Raw genomic sequence first — 18,571 nt, forward strand, 5'->3', positions numbered from 1 at the left:
AAAAGTTGAAGCAGATTTAATTACAGGGGGCCCAATATAGGATCAACTATGACTACATCAGCTACAGTTTGAAATGTAGATTATGCAGATTCTTCTGCTGAATTCCTGTAGTGGAGTGGCAAAATGTTTCCAGACCAAGGGCCACATTGCCTCATAAGCAACCTCCAAGGGGCCACATTCCAGTAGTGAATGGGGCCCAGGGCAAACGTGGGCAGAGCAACAACTGCGAATTTTACCTTCATCCGGTAGGTAGTTCCTACAAAGACTAACATCCCCTCTCTTATCCTCTATCCAGGTGAGTTCAAGGGCACATTTCAGCCAGGCAAAAACACTTCAGGAGGGTGCAAAGCAGGCGGGTACGAATTTTGGACTAGGCAATGGGTTATGGCCTGAGGAGCTAGACAGAGAGGCCTAGATGCTGCACCTGGTGCCTGAGCTTTCCTAGTTCAGTCCTACAACATGGGGGAATCCTTCGCCTTTGGAGCGTCTGGGTTGCTGGCGATATCTGAAGAGCGGTTGCAGCCTGTGGATTTCAGGTTGTCTACTGATGAAGGGTTCATGAGGTCGAGGGGGAAAGGAAGAATAAAGGTGGACGGCTTCTCTGCAGACAGGCTTTGCAACATGTGGAGGTAGCGGAGCTGGAGGGCGGCTGGTGTATGAGAAAGCACCTCAGCTGCCACCTTCAGAGATTCGGAAGCGGCCTTTTCTCCTTCGGCAGCTATGACCTAGAACACAAGATATTTAGAAGATCTTCCTTTGGGACAGGAGGCAACAAAGGTTTACGCAGAGTAGACCCCTTGAAATTAATGGGACTAACATTGATGTGTCCCTTAATCTCAATGGGTCTACCCTGAGTAAAACTTTGTTCCTTCCTTCCATAATGGTGCCCTTCAGTGTTGTTGAGCAACACTATTTGTCAGCTAGAAGTAAAACGAAAACAGGTTCTGCACAGCACTTAAAATTGTGCTGCATTGAATGCTCACCCTCAAGGCCAAAAACCACCTCTAATGTTTCCTCAGAAGCAAGTTCAACTGAGTAAAAGCCCTCCAGTGTTAATTAGATAATTATGTGCAGGTTCCGGGCCTTTGTTTCTTCCTGGGGTAACTTCCTCTTACTAGTCAGCATTTGTTCCCAGTCTAAGGAGGGCAGGGATAAGTGACTTATTTCCTTGCATTTTTTTTTAAATAGTAAAATAGCAGTTTTCCTATTTAAAAAAAATGGTGGGGGGGGGGGGGTAATGAAAAGCAACTTGTAATTAATTCCTACCATAGGGGAACAACTGGCTTATAAGGGACAGCATCCAGACAATATCTTATTCAAGTGGCAGCCCATACTCCCCTGTCAATGGATTTGGATTTTCCCAATATCTGGATAATCCATTAAGGGAAGAAAAGTCAATATAAAGTCACATTTTGCCTGACTTTATTGGATGTTTTGAAGTGTGTTACACGGGGTGATATTTTGCTGGGTGCCACTTATCGCTTCACCTCCCCATTTCCATTTTGTTTCTGACAGCCCAAAGGAAAGCATGCAGGGTTAGTGTGGAAGAAATGTATTTCAATCTTGCGCTGCGTAGAATTGAAACAGTCGGGAGCTTCCATTTTCCAGTGTAGCTCCCAAACAGCCTTCATGTTGTACCTCCTCCATCTCTTAGGTTTCCAGCCAAAGGAAATGAATTTACATCAAGTACCTATAAATTAACTAGTGCAAACAAGAAGGGCTCATGCTTTAGATCAGGCACCCCCAAACTGGGCCCTCCAGATGTTTTGGGACTACAGTTCCCATCATCCCTGACCACTGGACCTGTTAGCTAGGGATGATGGGAGTTGTAGTCCCAAAACATCTGGAGGGCCCAGTTTGGGGGTACCTGCTTTAGATTAACAAAAGCTGGATAACCAACAGAATTAGTTTTGACCAGTGACTCACTCCCATGTGCTGTGAGATACAGGCAGAACCATGGCCAACGATTGTCTGATTAGACCTGAAGAGAAGCAAGCTTGGGAGGGAAGCATCTCTCTCCCATAGCTCCCTCCTGCCCATAGCTTCCAGTAATAAAAACATACTGTGTCAATGTATTGCCTTACCCTCACTTTGGCCTGCCTCTGGGCTTCTGCTTGTGCAGCCAGTGACTCCTGAAGCTCCGTTGGCAACCGCACGTCTTTACTGAAATAAACACAGTTGTTAATGAAATCTGGGACTGCAGACCTAAACTGGAGACTACGTAAATGATTTTCTGTTTAAGAACACAAGAAGAGCCTGGCTGCTGGATCAGACCAGTGGCCTATCTAGTCCAGCACCCTGTTCTCACAGGGCCAACCAGATGCCTGTGGGAAGACAGCAAGCAGGACCTGAGCATGGCAGCACTCTGCCAACCTGTGATTCCCAGCAGCTGGTATGGAGAGGCACACTGCTTCTGATGGTGGAGGGGGAACATAGCCACTGTGGTTAGCACAACCATTTAGCTCAGGAAAGAAACTTTGTACTACATGAGGGGGGAATGAGTGCTGGCTGTAACCATGCCTACATGGTTGGCTGACCGACTGGGCAGCTAGTTAACAGGTTAAATGGGACCTTTGTCCTGGGTGCCAGCTGTCAAGCCAGTCACTGGCTGAATATCCCTCTCATTGCCACTCCTGAGTGGGCCTACTCATTTGTTAGCAACTCTAGCGACATTTACATTGGCAGTGGGATGTATCCCTGTGACAGATTCGTTCTCATTTGTTCTGTTAGGAAAGGGGACATTTGCCATTGTTGTAGGGATGCCCTGAAGAAGTTTTAAATTGCCCTAGGATGTCCTTCATGGCTGCATATATGCACAAACACTTCCCATAGCTCTGGAATAAGGAACCTGTTGCCCTCCCACTGTTGCTGGACTCTGGCTCCCACCAACCCAATAAAACCTTAGCTTTTTCCATCCTGTTCCACTTCCCCAGCAAGATTGCAGAAGCAGCGGAAAACTGACAAGACCAGGAAGGCTGAGCAATTCATGTGGTTCACAACTGCCTTTTCTGGATGGCGCCAAACTGATTCAATGTCACGTTGGGATCAGGACAGGAGGCAATCCTTATTCTGCCCTCACTGTGATCAGTGAGAAGACATCCAAGGCACCAGAAGGGATGATTGGCCAGAGCCCTCCCTTCCCCACTCTTGGTGGGGCTGTGCAGCCAATTGCCACCTGGCAAGGAGAAAGTCTCTCAGACACCCTTGCCTTGAGGACATCATAGCAAAATGGGAGCTACTCAAAGGTTTAGTCCAAGGTGACTCTAAACAAATGGAGAGCTGGTCAGCTGTAGACTTTCTGGGCTGAGCTGCCAGTTTTTAACTAAGTAGCTCCTCTTAGATTAGTGGTCATTGAAATCAACCCTTTTCACCCACAGCCATGTCAAAACAGATGGCCGAAGAGCTAGCTGTGCCCCTGCGAGAGGTAGCACCAAAAGGATAAAGGAGGCCCACCAAATGGTGGCTTGTACCAGGGTGACCTCTATGCCTAGGGATTGTGCAAGGGGAGAAATAACCAAAACTGATTATACTCATTAACAATAGTGAAAGGTCTCAGAGACCCCTCTCCTGATATTTTGTCACCTAATTATTTCCGCAGATCTCACATTTCATACCTACATTTCTGTCCTTTCCACCTTGATCCCCCACTGACAGGTGATGGCGTCCACAGCCACCTGCAAAAAAAAGTGTCTTATTGGCAGCAGCTTTATATGATGGATGAGCAACTTAAAAATGCAAAAACAGCGGTGTCCTAACATTTCTAGTGAGAAGTGCTCTAGTAGTGATGGCTTTCTCCTTGATGCAAACCAAGTGTAAAGCTACCCTGAGTTAGGTGAGCACAGATCTGTTCAATAAAGGATTACAGCTTTTTTTAAAAGGTTCCCTTTCCTCCGTCTTGGCTACCAGCTGTTTATAGGTCAATCCTTAATTAATTAAATTAGTCAGCTTCCTTTCTAAAGTTACCGGTACCTAAACTGGAGCAAAGTCTGTTTTGTCTGCCCCAAACCTAACTGCCAATCATTTATTGGGCCCCTTAAAGGTCTACTGTGAGAGGGAGAAAAAGGCCTCTCTAGCCACTCACTTCACTAAAAGGGCATGCAGTTAATCTTATATTTATAAAATTGTCTCTCCCTATCAACCAGAGCAGGCTAAGACAATGTGCCGTTCACAAAATAGTACATTTATCACCATGCTATTAAAAGCATCGCTTTCTGCAAGTCAAGCTCTTCTTAAAGGTGCAGGAGACCACGGTAAGCTGGTTCACCTGGTCAGTTGGCAACCCTATGTTTGGAGGCAGTATAGTGTCTGGTTACCTGTTGTTGTTTTTTAAAAGGAAATGCTGCCCTAGGTGGATCTTGCAAGGCAGTTCTGAGTTTACGTACTGAAAAGCCACTTTCAGGAAGGAGGAGCTGCCCAGTAGCAAGTAGCACTTCACGCGTGTCCTTTCATTGCTTACCATACCAGTCCCCCAGTTCTGCTTGTAGCAGCCACTGGGCAAGCCTCCCACCATGCCCTCTGTACAGAGCTATAGCCAACCCTCAACCCCACCCACCTTTATCTCCTGGCTAATGCTCTTCCTCTCCATCAGAATGTCTGTGAGCGACCGTTGTGCCAGAAAGCGCTTCGCGATGGTCTGCACTAGCAGCTGGATTGCCTTCGAGTGGTTGACAAGGGTGGTCATGACGAGTGTGGCATTCTCCATTCGATAGTAACAGATGGTATCTATTTCTAGACTTGCCATGTCTTTGGTTATGGTCTAGGGCAAGCAGAAAGCATTGTGTGACCATCCAATAGAACAGGGGTCAGCAACCTAAGGCCCATGGGCCACAAGCGGCCCACAGGGGTTCGTTTAACTGACAAGTCCCGGCATGCTACACTAAACGGGCGCAGTGCGGTGTGGGGACGGCGCCAGAAATCGCAGCCGCGCGTACTGGCCCACAGAGGGATCTCTGCTGGAGTTAAGTGGCCCAGGCGAGGTAAACCTTACTGACCCCTGCAATAGAATGTTACAAAAGCTGGGTGCCTGCCCCTCTCTCTGCCGAGTAGAAGAGAAGAGGAAGAGTTTGGATTTGATATCCCGCTTTTCACTACCCGAAGGAGACTCAAAGCGGCTATCATTCTCCTTTCCCTTCCTCCCCCACAACAAACACTCTGTGAGGTGAGTGGGGCTGAGAGACTTCAAAGAAGTGTGACTAGCCCAAGGTCACCCAGCAGCTGCATATGGAGGAGCGGAGACGCGAACCTGGTTCCCCAGATTACAAGTATACCACTCTTAACCACTACACCACACTGGCTGGTGGTGGCCAGAACCCATGGGGTCCCAGGCACTCACCCAGGGTCTGTGTCCTTTGGAGAATTGAAGACGCAGCAGAGACTGTTGTGGCTTTAAGGAATATGGTTTATTCACCTATTTACACCTTCAGTCTGCATGGAGGGAGCCCAGATCTTACTGCACAGTCATTTCAAGAGGGGTTTGTACCCCACAGCAGTGTGGCCCTGACCTGTAGCACAAGGCATCTCTGTAGCCAGCCCTGCAGTCAGCCTCCTCCAAAGATGGATCTCAGCTCTTATTCCTGCTTTTCGTTCCCAGCAACCCTTGCTCAAAAATCCCTTTTCCTGTCCCCTCAAACACCCACCCACCCATCACTTTGGTAACATCTCATTCTCCAGTGGCCCACCAACACCTTCTGTTCTTCACTAAGTCAGCCAGGCTGTTTTGTATAAGCCAGCCCAGGAATTCCTTGTCTGGCATGGCTCTGCAGCTTGTACTTTAATCCATATCCCAATTAATCAAAATCCTAGCATTTATTCATTCCAAGGGGTTTTGTTTTTTTTGGAGGGTCCCCCCAAATCTATAACAATAAAGTACAGTTTTGTCAATGGGAAAATGACAGGAAATCTGATTGCAGCCATGGGCTGGACCAGGGGTAGGCAACCTAAGGCCCGGGGGCTGGATCCGGCCCAATCGCCTTCTCAATCCAGCCCGCGGACTGTCCAGGAATCAGCATGTTTTTGGAATTTCCGGCGGCTGACGCCATTATGGGTGGTCGTGGGTTGCTTCGGCTGCGAAGCACCCAGTTCATCCCGGGGGTCAGGAGCCCTGCAGCCGCATAGCGGGGCTCCGGTTGGGGTGCGGGAAGAGCGTCCCGTGCCCTGGGCTCCCCGGCTGTGCCCGTTGTGGCTCCGAACCCTTCCCCCGCGCCCCCTGTAAAGGGGGAGTGGGGGTGAAGGGACTACGGAGCCGGGCTATAGGGGACATGCCCCAACCGGGATGAAAATGCGGCGGCAAAGCCTGTGATGAGCGTCTAAGTTCTACCTGTCATCAAGGAGCTGATAAGAACCCAGAGGCTGTGAGTAATTGACTGACTCTTTGTATTCCTGGAATGCTCTGGGGGAAAGAAGAAAGGCAGCCCGCCTCCCTCCCTTCGAGTGGTGAAAGAGATTAACCCTTTAAGTGACTGCTGCTACAACAATTATAGAAAGTACTTGGAATTTGAAAACTGAGTCTGTTGAGATCTCCCTTCGGGGGTTAATTGGGGAAAAAATATCTCCGTTTGAAGTTTTGGTCTTTATACTCCGGCTTCGGAGAAATGGCGGCGACTTGGTTTGTCGTGGGAAAAATTGAGACAAAGGAAGGAAGAGACAGGAACTGAAATCTGATACTCACCCTCTCTCTCAAAATGCTGGACTTTGCGATCGCATTGGCATCGAACTCTGATTTAAGGGATGAGGAAATGCTTACTATTTTGCAGATGGAATTGCTTAATCGGAAACTACAGGTCTTGAGTGGAATTATTCATAAAAAGGATGTACTTTCCACAGAGGAGGCTTTTCAAAAGTTCTACACAATGGAATCAAGCCTTGGCAAAGAGCTGGGAGGGGCGCTTGGAGGATGGTCGGAAATGGCTGGGCGAATGGAAAAGGAACCTGAAACAGGAAAATTTACAATATCCAGACCCCGAGGTGGCAGCTCGGGGGCAAGGGACATGGAATTAAGATTTTTACAAGGAGAAGGAGCAAAAGAATCGCCCAGAATGGAGATGTGGAACGCCCTGAGGCTCGATGCTGGGTTTGATGTGGACGCTGCCTGGATCTGTGGACACTCAGAGGAAGACAATGGGAGATTTGACTGTGGAGAAAAACAGAAAAAGACAATGGACAGAGGGGGAGTGGGTTGAAGCCTTAAATGTATAATCTGAATGGTCTGCCATGGTATCCGAAATCGGAGTGTGAAGTCTGTTAATTACAAGTTTATTTTAAATAAGTAAGGAGATATTGAATTTTAAGTTATAAGCAGCATGATAAAGGATAGAAGAAATAAGTTTAGCTATAAGAATACTTGGTTAAGATTTAGGCTATAACGCAAAGATTAAGACAATGGTGTTTTTTCTTTTTAAGTAAAGTTAAATTTTTTATAGAGAAAAGTTGTTAAGATAATAGTATATTGATTTAAAACCGAAGGTGTATAGGCGGGGGAAGTCAAACGTCAAGATTCAGAACTAGAATTTTTTTTTTTTTGTAAAGTATATAGATAAGAAGAAGAATCCTGACATTATGTGTATATGTATTTGTTTTGGTATTTGTAGGTGTGGGGTTGGGTTTGTGTTATATTATGAAAATGTCAATAAATTCTGTTAAAAAAAAAAAGGAATCAGCATGTTTTTACAATGAATAGAATGTGTCCTTTTATTTAAAGTGCATCTCTGGGTTATTTGTGGGGCATAGGAATTTGTTCATTTCCCCCCAAAAAATATAGTCCGGCCCCCCCACATGGTCTGAGGGATGGTGGACTGGCCCACGACTGAAAAAGGTTGCTGACCCCTGGGCTGGACTGAGCTGTTTCTACGTACCGTATTGGCCTAAATATAAGCCTCACTTTTTTTCCAAATTCCAACTGTGAAAAGTTGAAAGTGTGGCTTAAATTCGCAACCTTACAAAAATGGGCTTTTACGATAATGCTGCTGAAACAGACATAAGGTAAAACAGAATGGGTGTGAGTGCCTGCGGAATTTTAAGGGAGTGGCTTATATTGGGGTATTGTCTTTTTTCTCCCCCCCCCTTTGAATTTTAAAGGTGCGGCTTATAATCAGGAGCAACTTATATTCGGGCCAATACGGTACAGTGGTACCTTGGTTTAAGAACAGCCCGGTTTAAGAACAATTTGGTTTACAAATTCCACAAAACCGGAAATAGTGTCTTGGTTTGAGAACTTTACCTTGGTTTAAGAACGGAATCCGAACGGTGGAAGGGCACCGGCGGCGGGAGGGCTCATTATGGAAAGTGTGACTTGGTTTAAGAACAGTTTTGGTTTAACGGACTTCTGGAACGGATTAAGTTCCTAAACCGAGGTACTACTGTATTAACAAATAAACATCAAGTGGAGCTAACCCAATTCCAACAACTGAAGAAATAATGATTAACACCTATTTAGCACCTTAGAATGCTCAAAGCATAGGAAACTGCCTTGTGCAGAGTCAGACCATTGGTTCATCTATTCTAGCTCAATATTGTCTACACTGACTGGTAGCAGCTCTCCAGGATTCCAGACTGTGTAGATTCCTAACCTTTGCTGGAGATGCAGGGAATGAACCTGGGATGTTCTGCATGCAAAGCAGATATTCTGTCACTGATCTACAACCTTCCTTTACGTTACGTATTCCTACAACTGTCCTGTTAGGTAGGGCAGTATAATTATTGTGGGGCTGGGGGTGAGGCTGAGTCAAAATGGCTTGCTTAAAAACAATGTGAGATTTGAACCAGGGGCTTCTTAATTAATTGGAATGGTGAATCTAAGTAATCTTCTGTTGCATTTGTCTCCTGCAAACAAGCTCAAAGAGAAGGGGCAGACTGTGTCTCTCTTACCTCATAGAAAGGGATCTCTAAGGTTTTGAGGCGGAGGTCTATTTTGTGGTAGGTGTCCAAACATGGTAGGAAAAGGAATAATCCTGTTAGGAGAAAGAGAACAGTAGTACTTGCAAGCTGGATGGTGTAGATAAAGAAGAAAACTCACATTTCTTAATGCAAAAGGTAATAGGCCTGGACTGAATAGGTAGAGCATCCAGCCTTTTTAGTTAGGCACCAGTGCTCTTTTGGAAGCTGACGATGTAGAACAGAGGTGTGTGTTGTTATAAGAATTCTAAGGTCTCAAATATAGAATAAATATTCATAAATGCACACATATCTAAAAATATATATAAACCATCTGTTTGCACATGGCAATCCTGATGCCGTTTTGACTCTCCCAATGACCTCAAATATTCCTCTGCAGTAAGGGAGGCAAATGGGGAAAGCCTTCCCATTGTCTTTTTGCTTACGCATCCTGTCTTAAGGGCATATTTGTGTATGAATAGGGTTAGCCAGTGACCTGGATTCAGGAACTGAAGTATTAACCATCACAAAAGAATGGCCAGGCTGCCCAGGTAATGCAATCAGTGACCATTATCAAGTATCCTGGCAGCAGGGCCGTCTTAAAGGGATCGGCCGCCGTGGCACAACGATCCCTCGGCACCCCCCGCATGTCGCCTCTCCGCGCGCCTCCCTCCTGTGCTGGCTGCCCCTCGGGAGGGGGGTGGGCGAGCGGGGGATGAGGGGCGTGGCGCTGGAGCGGTGCGGGGCTTTGTACGCCCTTCCCAGCACTCCAGCTGGGGCTCTGGAGGGCGGCTGGCTTGCAGCCTGCCCGCTGGCGCGGGGGCAGGTTGGGGGGGGCGCTCGGTATGCTGCCACCCAGCATCTATGACGAGACGGCCCTGCCTGGCAGACAGGATTTCTGCTGTAGACCACCTCCTATGATGTATGTATTATAATTTTGGGGTGGTCTTTGGCTAAGGGGGTTGGGCAGTGTCAAAAGTATTTACAGGTTCCTGCACACTTTTGATCAGGGTCTCTCCCTCCTTGGTAGGAGGGGAGGGAACTTTGTTGCAACAGAAAAATACGGTAAATATCTGTCTTGCTTTCCACTGGATCCTGCCTCCATCCATTCTTCTCTGACCGACCATGGACTTAGGGGATTCTTGCAGCAAAAGACAAACCCCAATTTTTACATCTGAATGTGTGTGTGACAGAGAGAGAGAGAGATCATACATGTACAGTGGTCGCTCGGGTTACGGACGTAATCTGTGACGGAGGCACGTCCGCAACCCGCAGCATTCGTATCCCGCAGTGCTGTGTCTGCGCACGCGTGTGACGCAATTTGCTGCTTCTGCGCATGCACGATTTAGTGTTTCTGTGCATGCGCGAGTGCCAAAACCCAGAAGTAACCCGTTCCGGTACTTCCGGGTTCGAAGTGGAGCGCAACCTGAAAAAATGTAACCTGCAGGGGCCATAACATGAGGTATGACTGTATACACAGACACAGTCATTTTAGTTTTGCTGCTGTTTCTGTTCAAATAGGTTTCTGAAGTACTACAAACCTGAACAGGAACAATGGGGAGATGTTCTGACAAACTTTCTGGCCTCTGTCACTTGTTCAAAGGAACCTAAAGCTGTTTATTTTTCCAGCACGTGGGGTAAATGCTGATAACTTTGATCTCCTTGCAATTATGTCTCATGCAGCAAAATTCTCTTTCTCATTCATCTAACAATCCTGAGTCATGATTGTCCTATTTCTTATACTTATAATGAGTGTTATTTGCCCCTAGTGGTTTCATGGGTCCCATAATGGGCTCACATTACTGCCTGGGCATCGTCTGTCCTGCCTGGTCTCTTCATCCAAGCACTCTCCCTAACCCGTGCCCTCCTCACCTGTCCCTTCCTGCAGCTGCCTGGTATCACCAGCTTGTTGCATTTCCCCTGCCTGAGTCTACATATATACATGGGGCACCTCTTCTCTCATTCCTCCACAAATGCGGATGAAAGGTAATGAACATCTGAAGTAGCCATAATCATAAAGCTTTACTAACTGATGTGCGCTTCAGCTTACCAGGTAGAGAATTTAACAAAGACCAGTATGTGAACCTGGAGGAGAGGGGACAGTACCTTTCCTTCACACAATGCTCGTGGTATATCTGTACAAAACTACACAGGCAATTGTTTCTCAGCTCAGCCATGGGGAGGGTCCATCTAAATCTTAAGTTCAGCTTCTTGAGCACCAATAATGCAATCCGCATGCAGGCTACCATGTGCAATGACATGTAATGGGGGCAGGGAACCTATTCCAGCCTGAGGGCTGCATATCCTAATGGGCAAAAATGGGCAGAGCAGCAGGTGGGATTCCGAAGTTTGCCTCACTGAAATGTAGCCTGCTGTTCAAATATCAGAGAGGTCTGTGCACACCCACACACATCTCTCCAAGCAAGCAAGCAAGCAATAGCAATTGCAGAGGTAGGTGGCGCACAGCTACTGAAGGGCACAGCCTGGGGTCAGAAGGTGCAGATAAGGAAGAGGCATTGCCTGGAAAGACTTCCAAGAGCCAAGCAGAGCGGTTTGGAGGAAGGTATTGGGCTCCCTGGAGGGATGTGGGTGGCACTGTGGTTTAAACCACTGTGCCGCTTGGACTTGCCAATTGGAAGGTCGACGGTTTGAGGCCCTGTGACGAGGTGAGCTCCCATTGCTTGGTCCCAGCTCCTGCCAACCTACCAGTTCAAAAGCACACCAATGCAAGTAGATAAATAGGTACCGCTCTGGCAGGAAGGTAAATGGTGTTTCTGTGCACTGCTCTGGCTTTGCCAGAAGCGGCTTAGTCATGCTGGCCACATGACCCAGATAAACTGCAGAAGTGGACAAACGCCATCTCCCTCGGCCTGTAGAGCGAGATGAGTGCCACAACCCCAGTCGTTCGCGACTGGACTTAACTGTCAGGGGTACCTTTCCCTTTCCCTTTATTTGGTTCCCCAGAACTTCCCCAGCTGGTACATAACCTGAGGCTTCCTGAAAGGCTGATAGTTCTATACTTACCAGGGCCTCTGGGCCTTCCGCGAAGAAGGCGTCCAAATCGAAACAAAATGGCTCTTTCATACTCCCGTACAATCTGTCATGGAAAAATGGATGGTGGGAATCTGTAAGATAAAGCAGAACTACGTACCGAGTGGAAACCTCTGCTCTAAAAGCCCACGAGAATGGAAATACCTGGTGCCACCTGCTGCGGCAAATGTAAAGTGATGATGGGCCTTTGTTGAGTGGGAAGAATCATCTTCTGTTTCACAGCCACCGTGCATTTCAAGCAAATTTCAAGTGCATGACTTTCCCCCGAGAATCCTGGGAAGTGCAATGCAATTCCTAGAATCCTTAACAAACTACTTTCCCCAGGATTTTTTTTTTGGGGGGGGAGGGGAAGGCGCATTCTTTCATTGTAGGGTATGGATCGGTGTAGCATGTGAGGCTAAAGGGGCCGCCAACTGGCCACCAGTGTTTGTGACTGAGGATTAAGAGATTCACTTGCTCTGTTTCTGGCTTCAGTTTCTTAAAAGCACCATACACAGAGGTTCTGGCCCTTGGCTGTCTGAAGGGGCCAGCAATGGAAGGAACCAAACATTGTTATGCCTCATGTCTAATTGTGGGAGTGTCTGCAAGTGTTTGCTACAGTCTACACCTACATGCTACCTTTTCCCCTGCAATTCAAGCCAGCTGAAGGAATGTTTATAAGTTGCACAGAAAGGGGAATCGTGGCAACTACAATTAATTGCACTCCTGAAGGACAAACTCCACCTTGCAAAAATCCACCCTTCTGCACAGCCTATTAAAGGTACATCCTTTTATCTTCAGGCATTCTGCCAGCTTATTTTATTCTCTTCACTTTTTTAAACTCAGAAGGAAAATGCAGAAGAAAGCTGAATGAACGTTAGTAGCATTATTTCTAAGGCATAGCTGTCAACTTTTCCCTTTTTTTAAAGGGAAATTCCCTTATTCCGAACAGGATTCCTCGCAAGAAAAGGGAAAAGTTGACAGCTATGTTCTAAGGTAAGCTCTTTCAGCCTACCCGTTAAAGATTATTCCAAAGTACCCTTTTTATGTAAGGTGGTGTAGAATAGCTACTACATCTGAAAGGAGAAACGATTACAAATGAGAACAATTCTAGCAGATCTTGGGCATATAAATGAAACGGAAGCAAAATTAATTGTCATTATCTCTGCCTCCAAGTAGCAGTAATTACTCTACTTAAAATGCACCTTGAGGTGAAAGAAGACAGGTGGGCAGTAGTACTTTTATTCACAATATCGGTAATTTAGAACATGATAAAATAGATGAGGGAGACTGCTTTGCTTTGTGAAGACTTTGGTATTCAGATTTCAATTGCTGGAAGAATTAGTGTTTAGTGTCATCTGAGGTCTATGTATGGATGCTTCGCTCACATCAATTTGGAACTACTTGTTTAGCCTACCTACACAGCACCTTTGTAAGACCTCATTCGCATTGAGTCGTACACATAGCAGAGATGTTTGGTCTTCTGTCTGGGCCTGTATGCAAACTCTGGACATTGCTAAATTATAGTTCCTGCATGTGCAACAGCCCCAATGACTTACCTTCATGCAGAACCAGATGGAAATGGGGAACGTGACTATGAGGAAGAGGAGAGAAAGAAGGACAAGAAGCCACTCACAAATGCCCAGGCCTGGAGACTTTGTACCTACAGGGGAACAGATAAAGAGTAGGTGATGGAACAGCATCTTTCCCATAGATGGAAACCTGTTTGTGTCATTGGACAAATCAGATGCTCAATAAATATTGAGGTTGAATGTAGCCTGACTGGCTCAGGCTATTTTGGAAAAAGGGTAGAAACATGGAGAAAGAATTGAGATAAAATGCCCAGCTTCCACGGGAACCACTTTATGTCTGATAACAGCTCTATTCGCACACTAAGAATTATTCATTAACCCTTATGTAAAGTTGGAGGCTTTTCGTTGCCGCCTCTATACATTATTTATTTACTCTAATAGCCAATCCTGCACTGGATTCTTAAACATGTGCCAAATTATGCCCACTCACCACACCACTTAGTGATGGGTGCTGCAAATTTTAAATGGGTGGGTGTGTTGCTGATTCCACAGCATACAAAGGGAGCCACTACCAAGCAAATGGCGCATGGCCTCTTTTGTTCCACTAAGGGCATGCATTATCGTGTTGTGGAAGATGTCATGTCAAAAGAAATAAGATAGTGGCCAGCAATTGCTCTGCAAATGCCCAGATAAAGCCCAGGAAAATCCTATTGGCCTAGGCCTTTAATTATATTTAGTCTATAAAATGGTAGTTTCTCATGCCTATTTATGCCAAAACATCACTGTGTGAGAATTGTTACCTTCTAGGTGAGCTTTTGCCGATCTCATGCTGACACCTTGAATAAGGAGTCTGGCTAGCTTTGGAAGTTATCTTTGTTGCCAAATATTTCTCAGTCTTTTGCTCTTGTGGGAAGTTGATGTGTTACCCAAACCACCAGCTGTGATTTACTCTGGTGGGAACCTGATATATAACCCAAACACCCAACTTGAACTGTACGGACGTCTCAAAAGCTTTATGATAGCAGAGCTCCAGAACCTGCAGGCTAATCTGGAAAGTGTTAAATGCTAGCTCCATCTCAGTCTTTGGAGGGTCAAACCTGTTACCAGGGCTGGCCCAATACATTTCAGCACCTGAGGCGAACCACAAAATGGCAGCTCCCTCCCTGCCAGGGAAGAAGGGATGAGTGAAGATCTACATCAGGAACAAGGAGGGAAGAAAGATCTAGATCGGGATCTGCTACCCCTGTGAATTCTGCCACCTGAGATGGTTACCTCATGTGTGGGCCAGCCCTGCCTATACATATGAATTTCATACGTACTGCCCACCCAGACTTGAAGATTTGCTGTGGGAGCCCTGTTCCAAGTTCCACTGTCACCTGAGGCCAGTGTGGTGAATTGGTTAAAAGTATCGGACTAGGAATGGGGAGACCACAGGGTTGTTAGGATAAAATTGGGAGTGGGAGTCATATACACCATTCCTAAGCAACTTGGAGGAGTATCAGGACAGAAATATAATATTAATACAAGATGGGTGACTGTCAGGACCCAGTCCTTTGTAGTTCTTTTAGGAAAGTAATTCAACAAAGGAAGTCCAGATGACCTAGGATTGTCTGGTCTCTTGAAGGAGATGAAGGAAGTAGCAACTGGCAGATTGGCAGGGTAAAAGATAATGTGGAGGATGGCACCTACCTGGTTGAGGAAAGAGCCAACTGGTGCCACCAGGTATGGCCAATGGGTACAGTGTGGCAGAGTGAGTGCCAAAACATCTAAACCCAATGAGAAAACAATATAGAATCCCTTAGATTCTGGCTAGACCTCTCCTGAGACCAGGCAACCCTCCCTGACAGAAATTCTGATAATCCCAGAGAAACTTAACATTAACGTTTGAGAGGGACCATATGAATTATCCCTGGATTTTGGGGGATCTGCAAGTGTTCTTTTAAAGATCAGTATTGGAATTCCTGCTTGCGCTTCCCAAGAGACCAGAACTGGAGCATGATGGGTTTGGGGGCTTCGAAAGAGAAACCAGAACAAACACAGAGCAACAGAAGTAATACAGTAAAAGCATTCTGTTTAACATGGTGGACAGCCAGATGTCTACGGAAACCATAGCACAGCAGCATCCCTTATCTGAGGAAGGCCAGAATTAGGTGGTAGAGCATCTGCTTTGAATGCAGAAGGTTCGAGATTGTGAGGCTCGGAGAGATCCCAACGTCGAAACCTCAGAGAGATGCTGCCAGCCAGTGTAGACAACTGAGCTAGGTAGCTAGCAGCTTCCTATTCCTTTCTGAAGCCTGGTGTTGTGAGGCCTGATTGTATAGTTTGGGACTTGCGTGGGCTTCCTGCCAATCTTGCTTGCTAGAATAGCCTTTCCTTACGTGTTTTGCTAAGCTTAATCACAGACAGCCAGATGGCAGGGAGGGCTGGTGTCAGCACCTGGCATCCTTGGGCAGCTGCTACCACAAATGCCTGATCTAAGCCCTGCGGTAAATGTTATCCAGTGTTCTGATCAGGCCTGGGCAGTTATGTCTTGCTGCCATTTAATTTTCCCACAATGCCTCAGAGCAGCACTACATCAGCAGGAACTTAAAAAGGCAGAACAAACAGACTCAGAAGCAATGGAAAAGGGATCTTGCCAGAGGGTGCTTTGCATGGAGCCAACTCGAACCTGGAGCAAGCCCCGCAAGGTGGATCCAAGCAGTCCTGCATTCAAGTTCACATGTCACGGTAGAATCCATACATGAGCCCCCCTCCTTCCTATTTTCACACCTGGGCAACTCCACTGGGAGATTTGACTTCTGACCTACCATTTAAAAATGGCTCTAATTTGCATTCACAGGAGATGCTTTGAACAATTCGAAGTGTACTTGGATAGTTTCTGTGTTGCATTTCCACCCCCTGCAAGTTGCTTGCTTCTGTGTCTGTTTGTCTTCAATTAAAAAAAAAACACTCTGGCTTTGCTGGCCTCAAGTCAAGGTGCCTTGAAAGTAAAACAATATGCAGCTTGTCAGGGAGCAAGATGTCTGAGGACGACAGCTTCTCCAGTCTCCCTGGTGAGTGCATGTCTATTTTATACACTCACACTCCACTTAGCTACTATATGTGGGACCCTTGCATAAATGGAATGTGATGGCATTGTTGTTACCTTTAATCTTACTGGGGAGACACAATAAGATGATGGAGGCCACTCTTGTTGGTACTATGGTCACGTATCCTACTTTACAGAAGACAATCCTCTGTTGGAAGGCTTGTGAGAGGATAGCCCTCTATTTGAAGGTGCCCTGTATGTGCAAGGGTCCCAGCTCCAGGTTTGGTTTTGAAATTAAAGCACCATTAGAAAGGTGAGCTAGCCCTGAAGTTCCCCACCAACAATTGCTACCTGATCTAGTCTTCTCCGCTATGTACCAAATTTAAATTATGGCAGTTATTTCTAAATGCACATCTACATGCCAATATTATATTCGCACTTGGTGCATATTTGTGCCCCCTTTTTGGTGATGCATTTCCTACCTTTTGGGGGGGGGGCGAAACCTAAGTGGCCACCTTATGCAGCCGCAGCCTTCTTCAGACTATTATTTGGGCCCGGGTAATATCAACAACCTCAGATATGCTGACACAACCTTGATGGCAGAAAGTGAGGAGGAATTAACCTTTTAATGAGGGTGAAAGAGGAGAGCGCAAAATACGGTCTGAAGCTCAACATCAAAAAACCAAGATCATGGCCACTGGTCCCATCACCTCCTGGCAAATAGAAGGGGAAGAAATGGAGGCAGTGAGAGATTTTACTTTCCTGGGTTCCATGATCACTGCAGATGGTGACAGCAGTCATGAAATTAAAAGATGCCTGCTTCTTGGGAGAAAAGCAATGACAAACCTAGACAGCATCTTAAAAAGCAGAGACATCACCTTGCCGACAAAGGTCTGTATAGTTAAAGCTATGGTTTTCCCAGTAGTAATGTATGGAAGTGAGAGCTGGACCATAAAGAAGGCTGATCGCTGAAGAATTGATGCTTTTGAATTATGGTGCCAGAGACTCTTGAGAGTCCCATGGACTGCAAGAAGATCAAACCTATCCATTCTTAAAGAAATCAGCCCTGAGTGCTCACTGGAAGAACAGATGCTGAAGCTGAGGCTCCAATACTTTGGCCACCTTATGAGAAGAGAAGACTCCCTGGAAAAGACCCTGAGGTTGGGAAAGATTGAGGGCACAAGGAGAAGGGGACGACAGAGGACAAGATGGTTGGACAGTGTTCTCGAAGCTACCAACATGAGTTTGACCAAACTGCAGGAGGCAGTGGAAGACAGGAGTGCCTGGCGTGCTCTGGTCCATGGGGTCATAAAGAGTTGGACACGACTAAACAACAACAACAGGACACAGTAGATTCAAACTCTGGCAGAGTAAGAAAAGCTCAGCGGGGTCGTCCCGGAGCCCCTTTGAGCTCCCCGTGCTCTTGCATTGCCCTTTAACTACTTGCCCTCTTACCTTCCTCCTGCTTCTCGCTTTCAAGCAGCGCCATCACCTCCATTTCCTCCTCAAATGACACGACATCATCCACATCCACTACTGTGGAAGTGTGGACTTGGTTGTCTGCCTGAAGGCTACTCTGGGTCTCCTTTCCCCTCTTCCTTCTGCTGAACTCCTGCTGCCTCTCTTTGCTAGTTTTCTGGCTGTGTTCCACTTTGTCCTTCTTCCTGCCATCTTGAATGGCCTGCTCTCTGCTTCTCCCACGGTGCTCCCTAGAAGAGCTCTGTGGCTTCTTTTCTGCCCTCATTTAGGGAGCCTGTGCTAAGGAAAAACAACTCTTCACTGAGGATGTGGGAGACTGTGCTGCCTGGCCATTTATCCTGTCCAAAAGGGAGGGCCAGAGAGAGGGGAAAGCCATTACCCAGGAGGAGGATGTTTATTTGCGCCACTGGAGCTACTGGACTGTGAAATCAGTCACAAATTTGAGCAGGGTGGTTGTGTCATCGTATGCTGTGACTAAAATGAGAGGATCCTGCTGTACATTAGTATCAATGCATTGTGGTATACAGTATTTATGTATAAGACTTTTTTACCTGCCCTTCACCGTAAGGTCCCAGGGTGAGTTACGACAATAGAATCATTTAAAAAAATAGAATTATTTAAAAAATTAGCAAAA

General features: G+C 46.4%; 1 protein-coding gene across 1 annotated transcript; it reads right to left on the reverse strand.

Moving 5' to 3' along the window:
• Positions 1 to 251: 251 nt before the first annotated feature.
• NPHS2 (NPHS2 stomatin family member, podocin) lies at positions 252 to 18,352 on the reverse strand. Its single transcript, XM_033151301.1, has 8 exons — positions 17,914 to 18,352; positions 13,458 to 13,561; positions 11,893 to 11,965; positions 8,863 to 8,945; positions 4,553 to 4,756; positions 3,619 to 3,674; positions 2,085 to 2,163; positions 252 to 725 (listed from the first exon to the last, which is right to left on the reverse strand). The coding sequence occupies exons 1-8, from the start codon at positions 18,200 to 18,202 to the stop codon at positions 453 to 455; spliced, it is 1,161 nt and encodes a 386-aa protein (XP_033007192.1). The 5' UTR covers positions 18,203 to 18,352; the 3' UTR covers positions 252 to 452.
• Positions 18,353 to 18,571: the final 219 nt, after the last annotated feature.

This window comes from Lacerta agilis, chromosome 6, assembly GCF_009819535.1.
Source record: "Lacerta agilis isolate rLacAgi1 chromosome 6, rLacAgi1.pri, whole genome shotgun sequence".
Lineage (NCBI taxonomy): Eukaryota > Metazoa > Chordata > Lepidosauria > Squamata > Lacertidae > Lacerta > Lacerta agilis.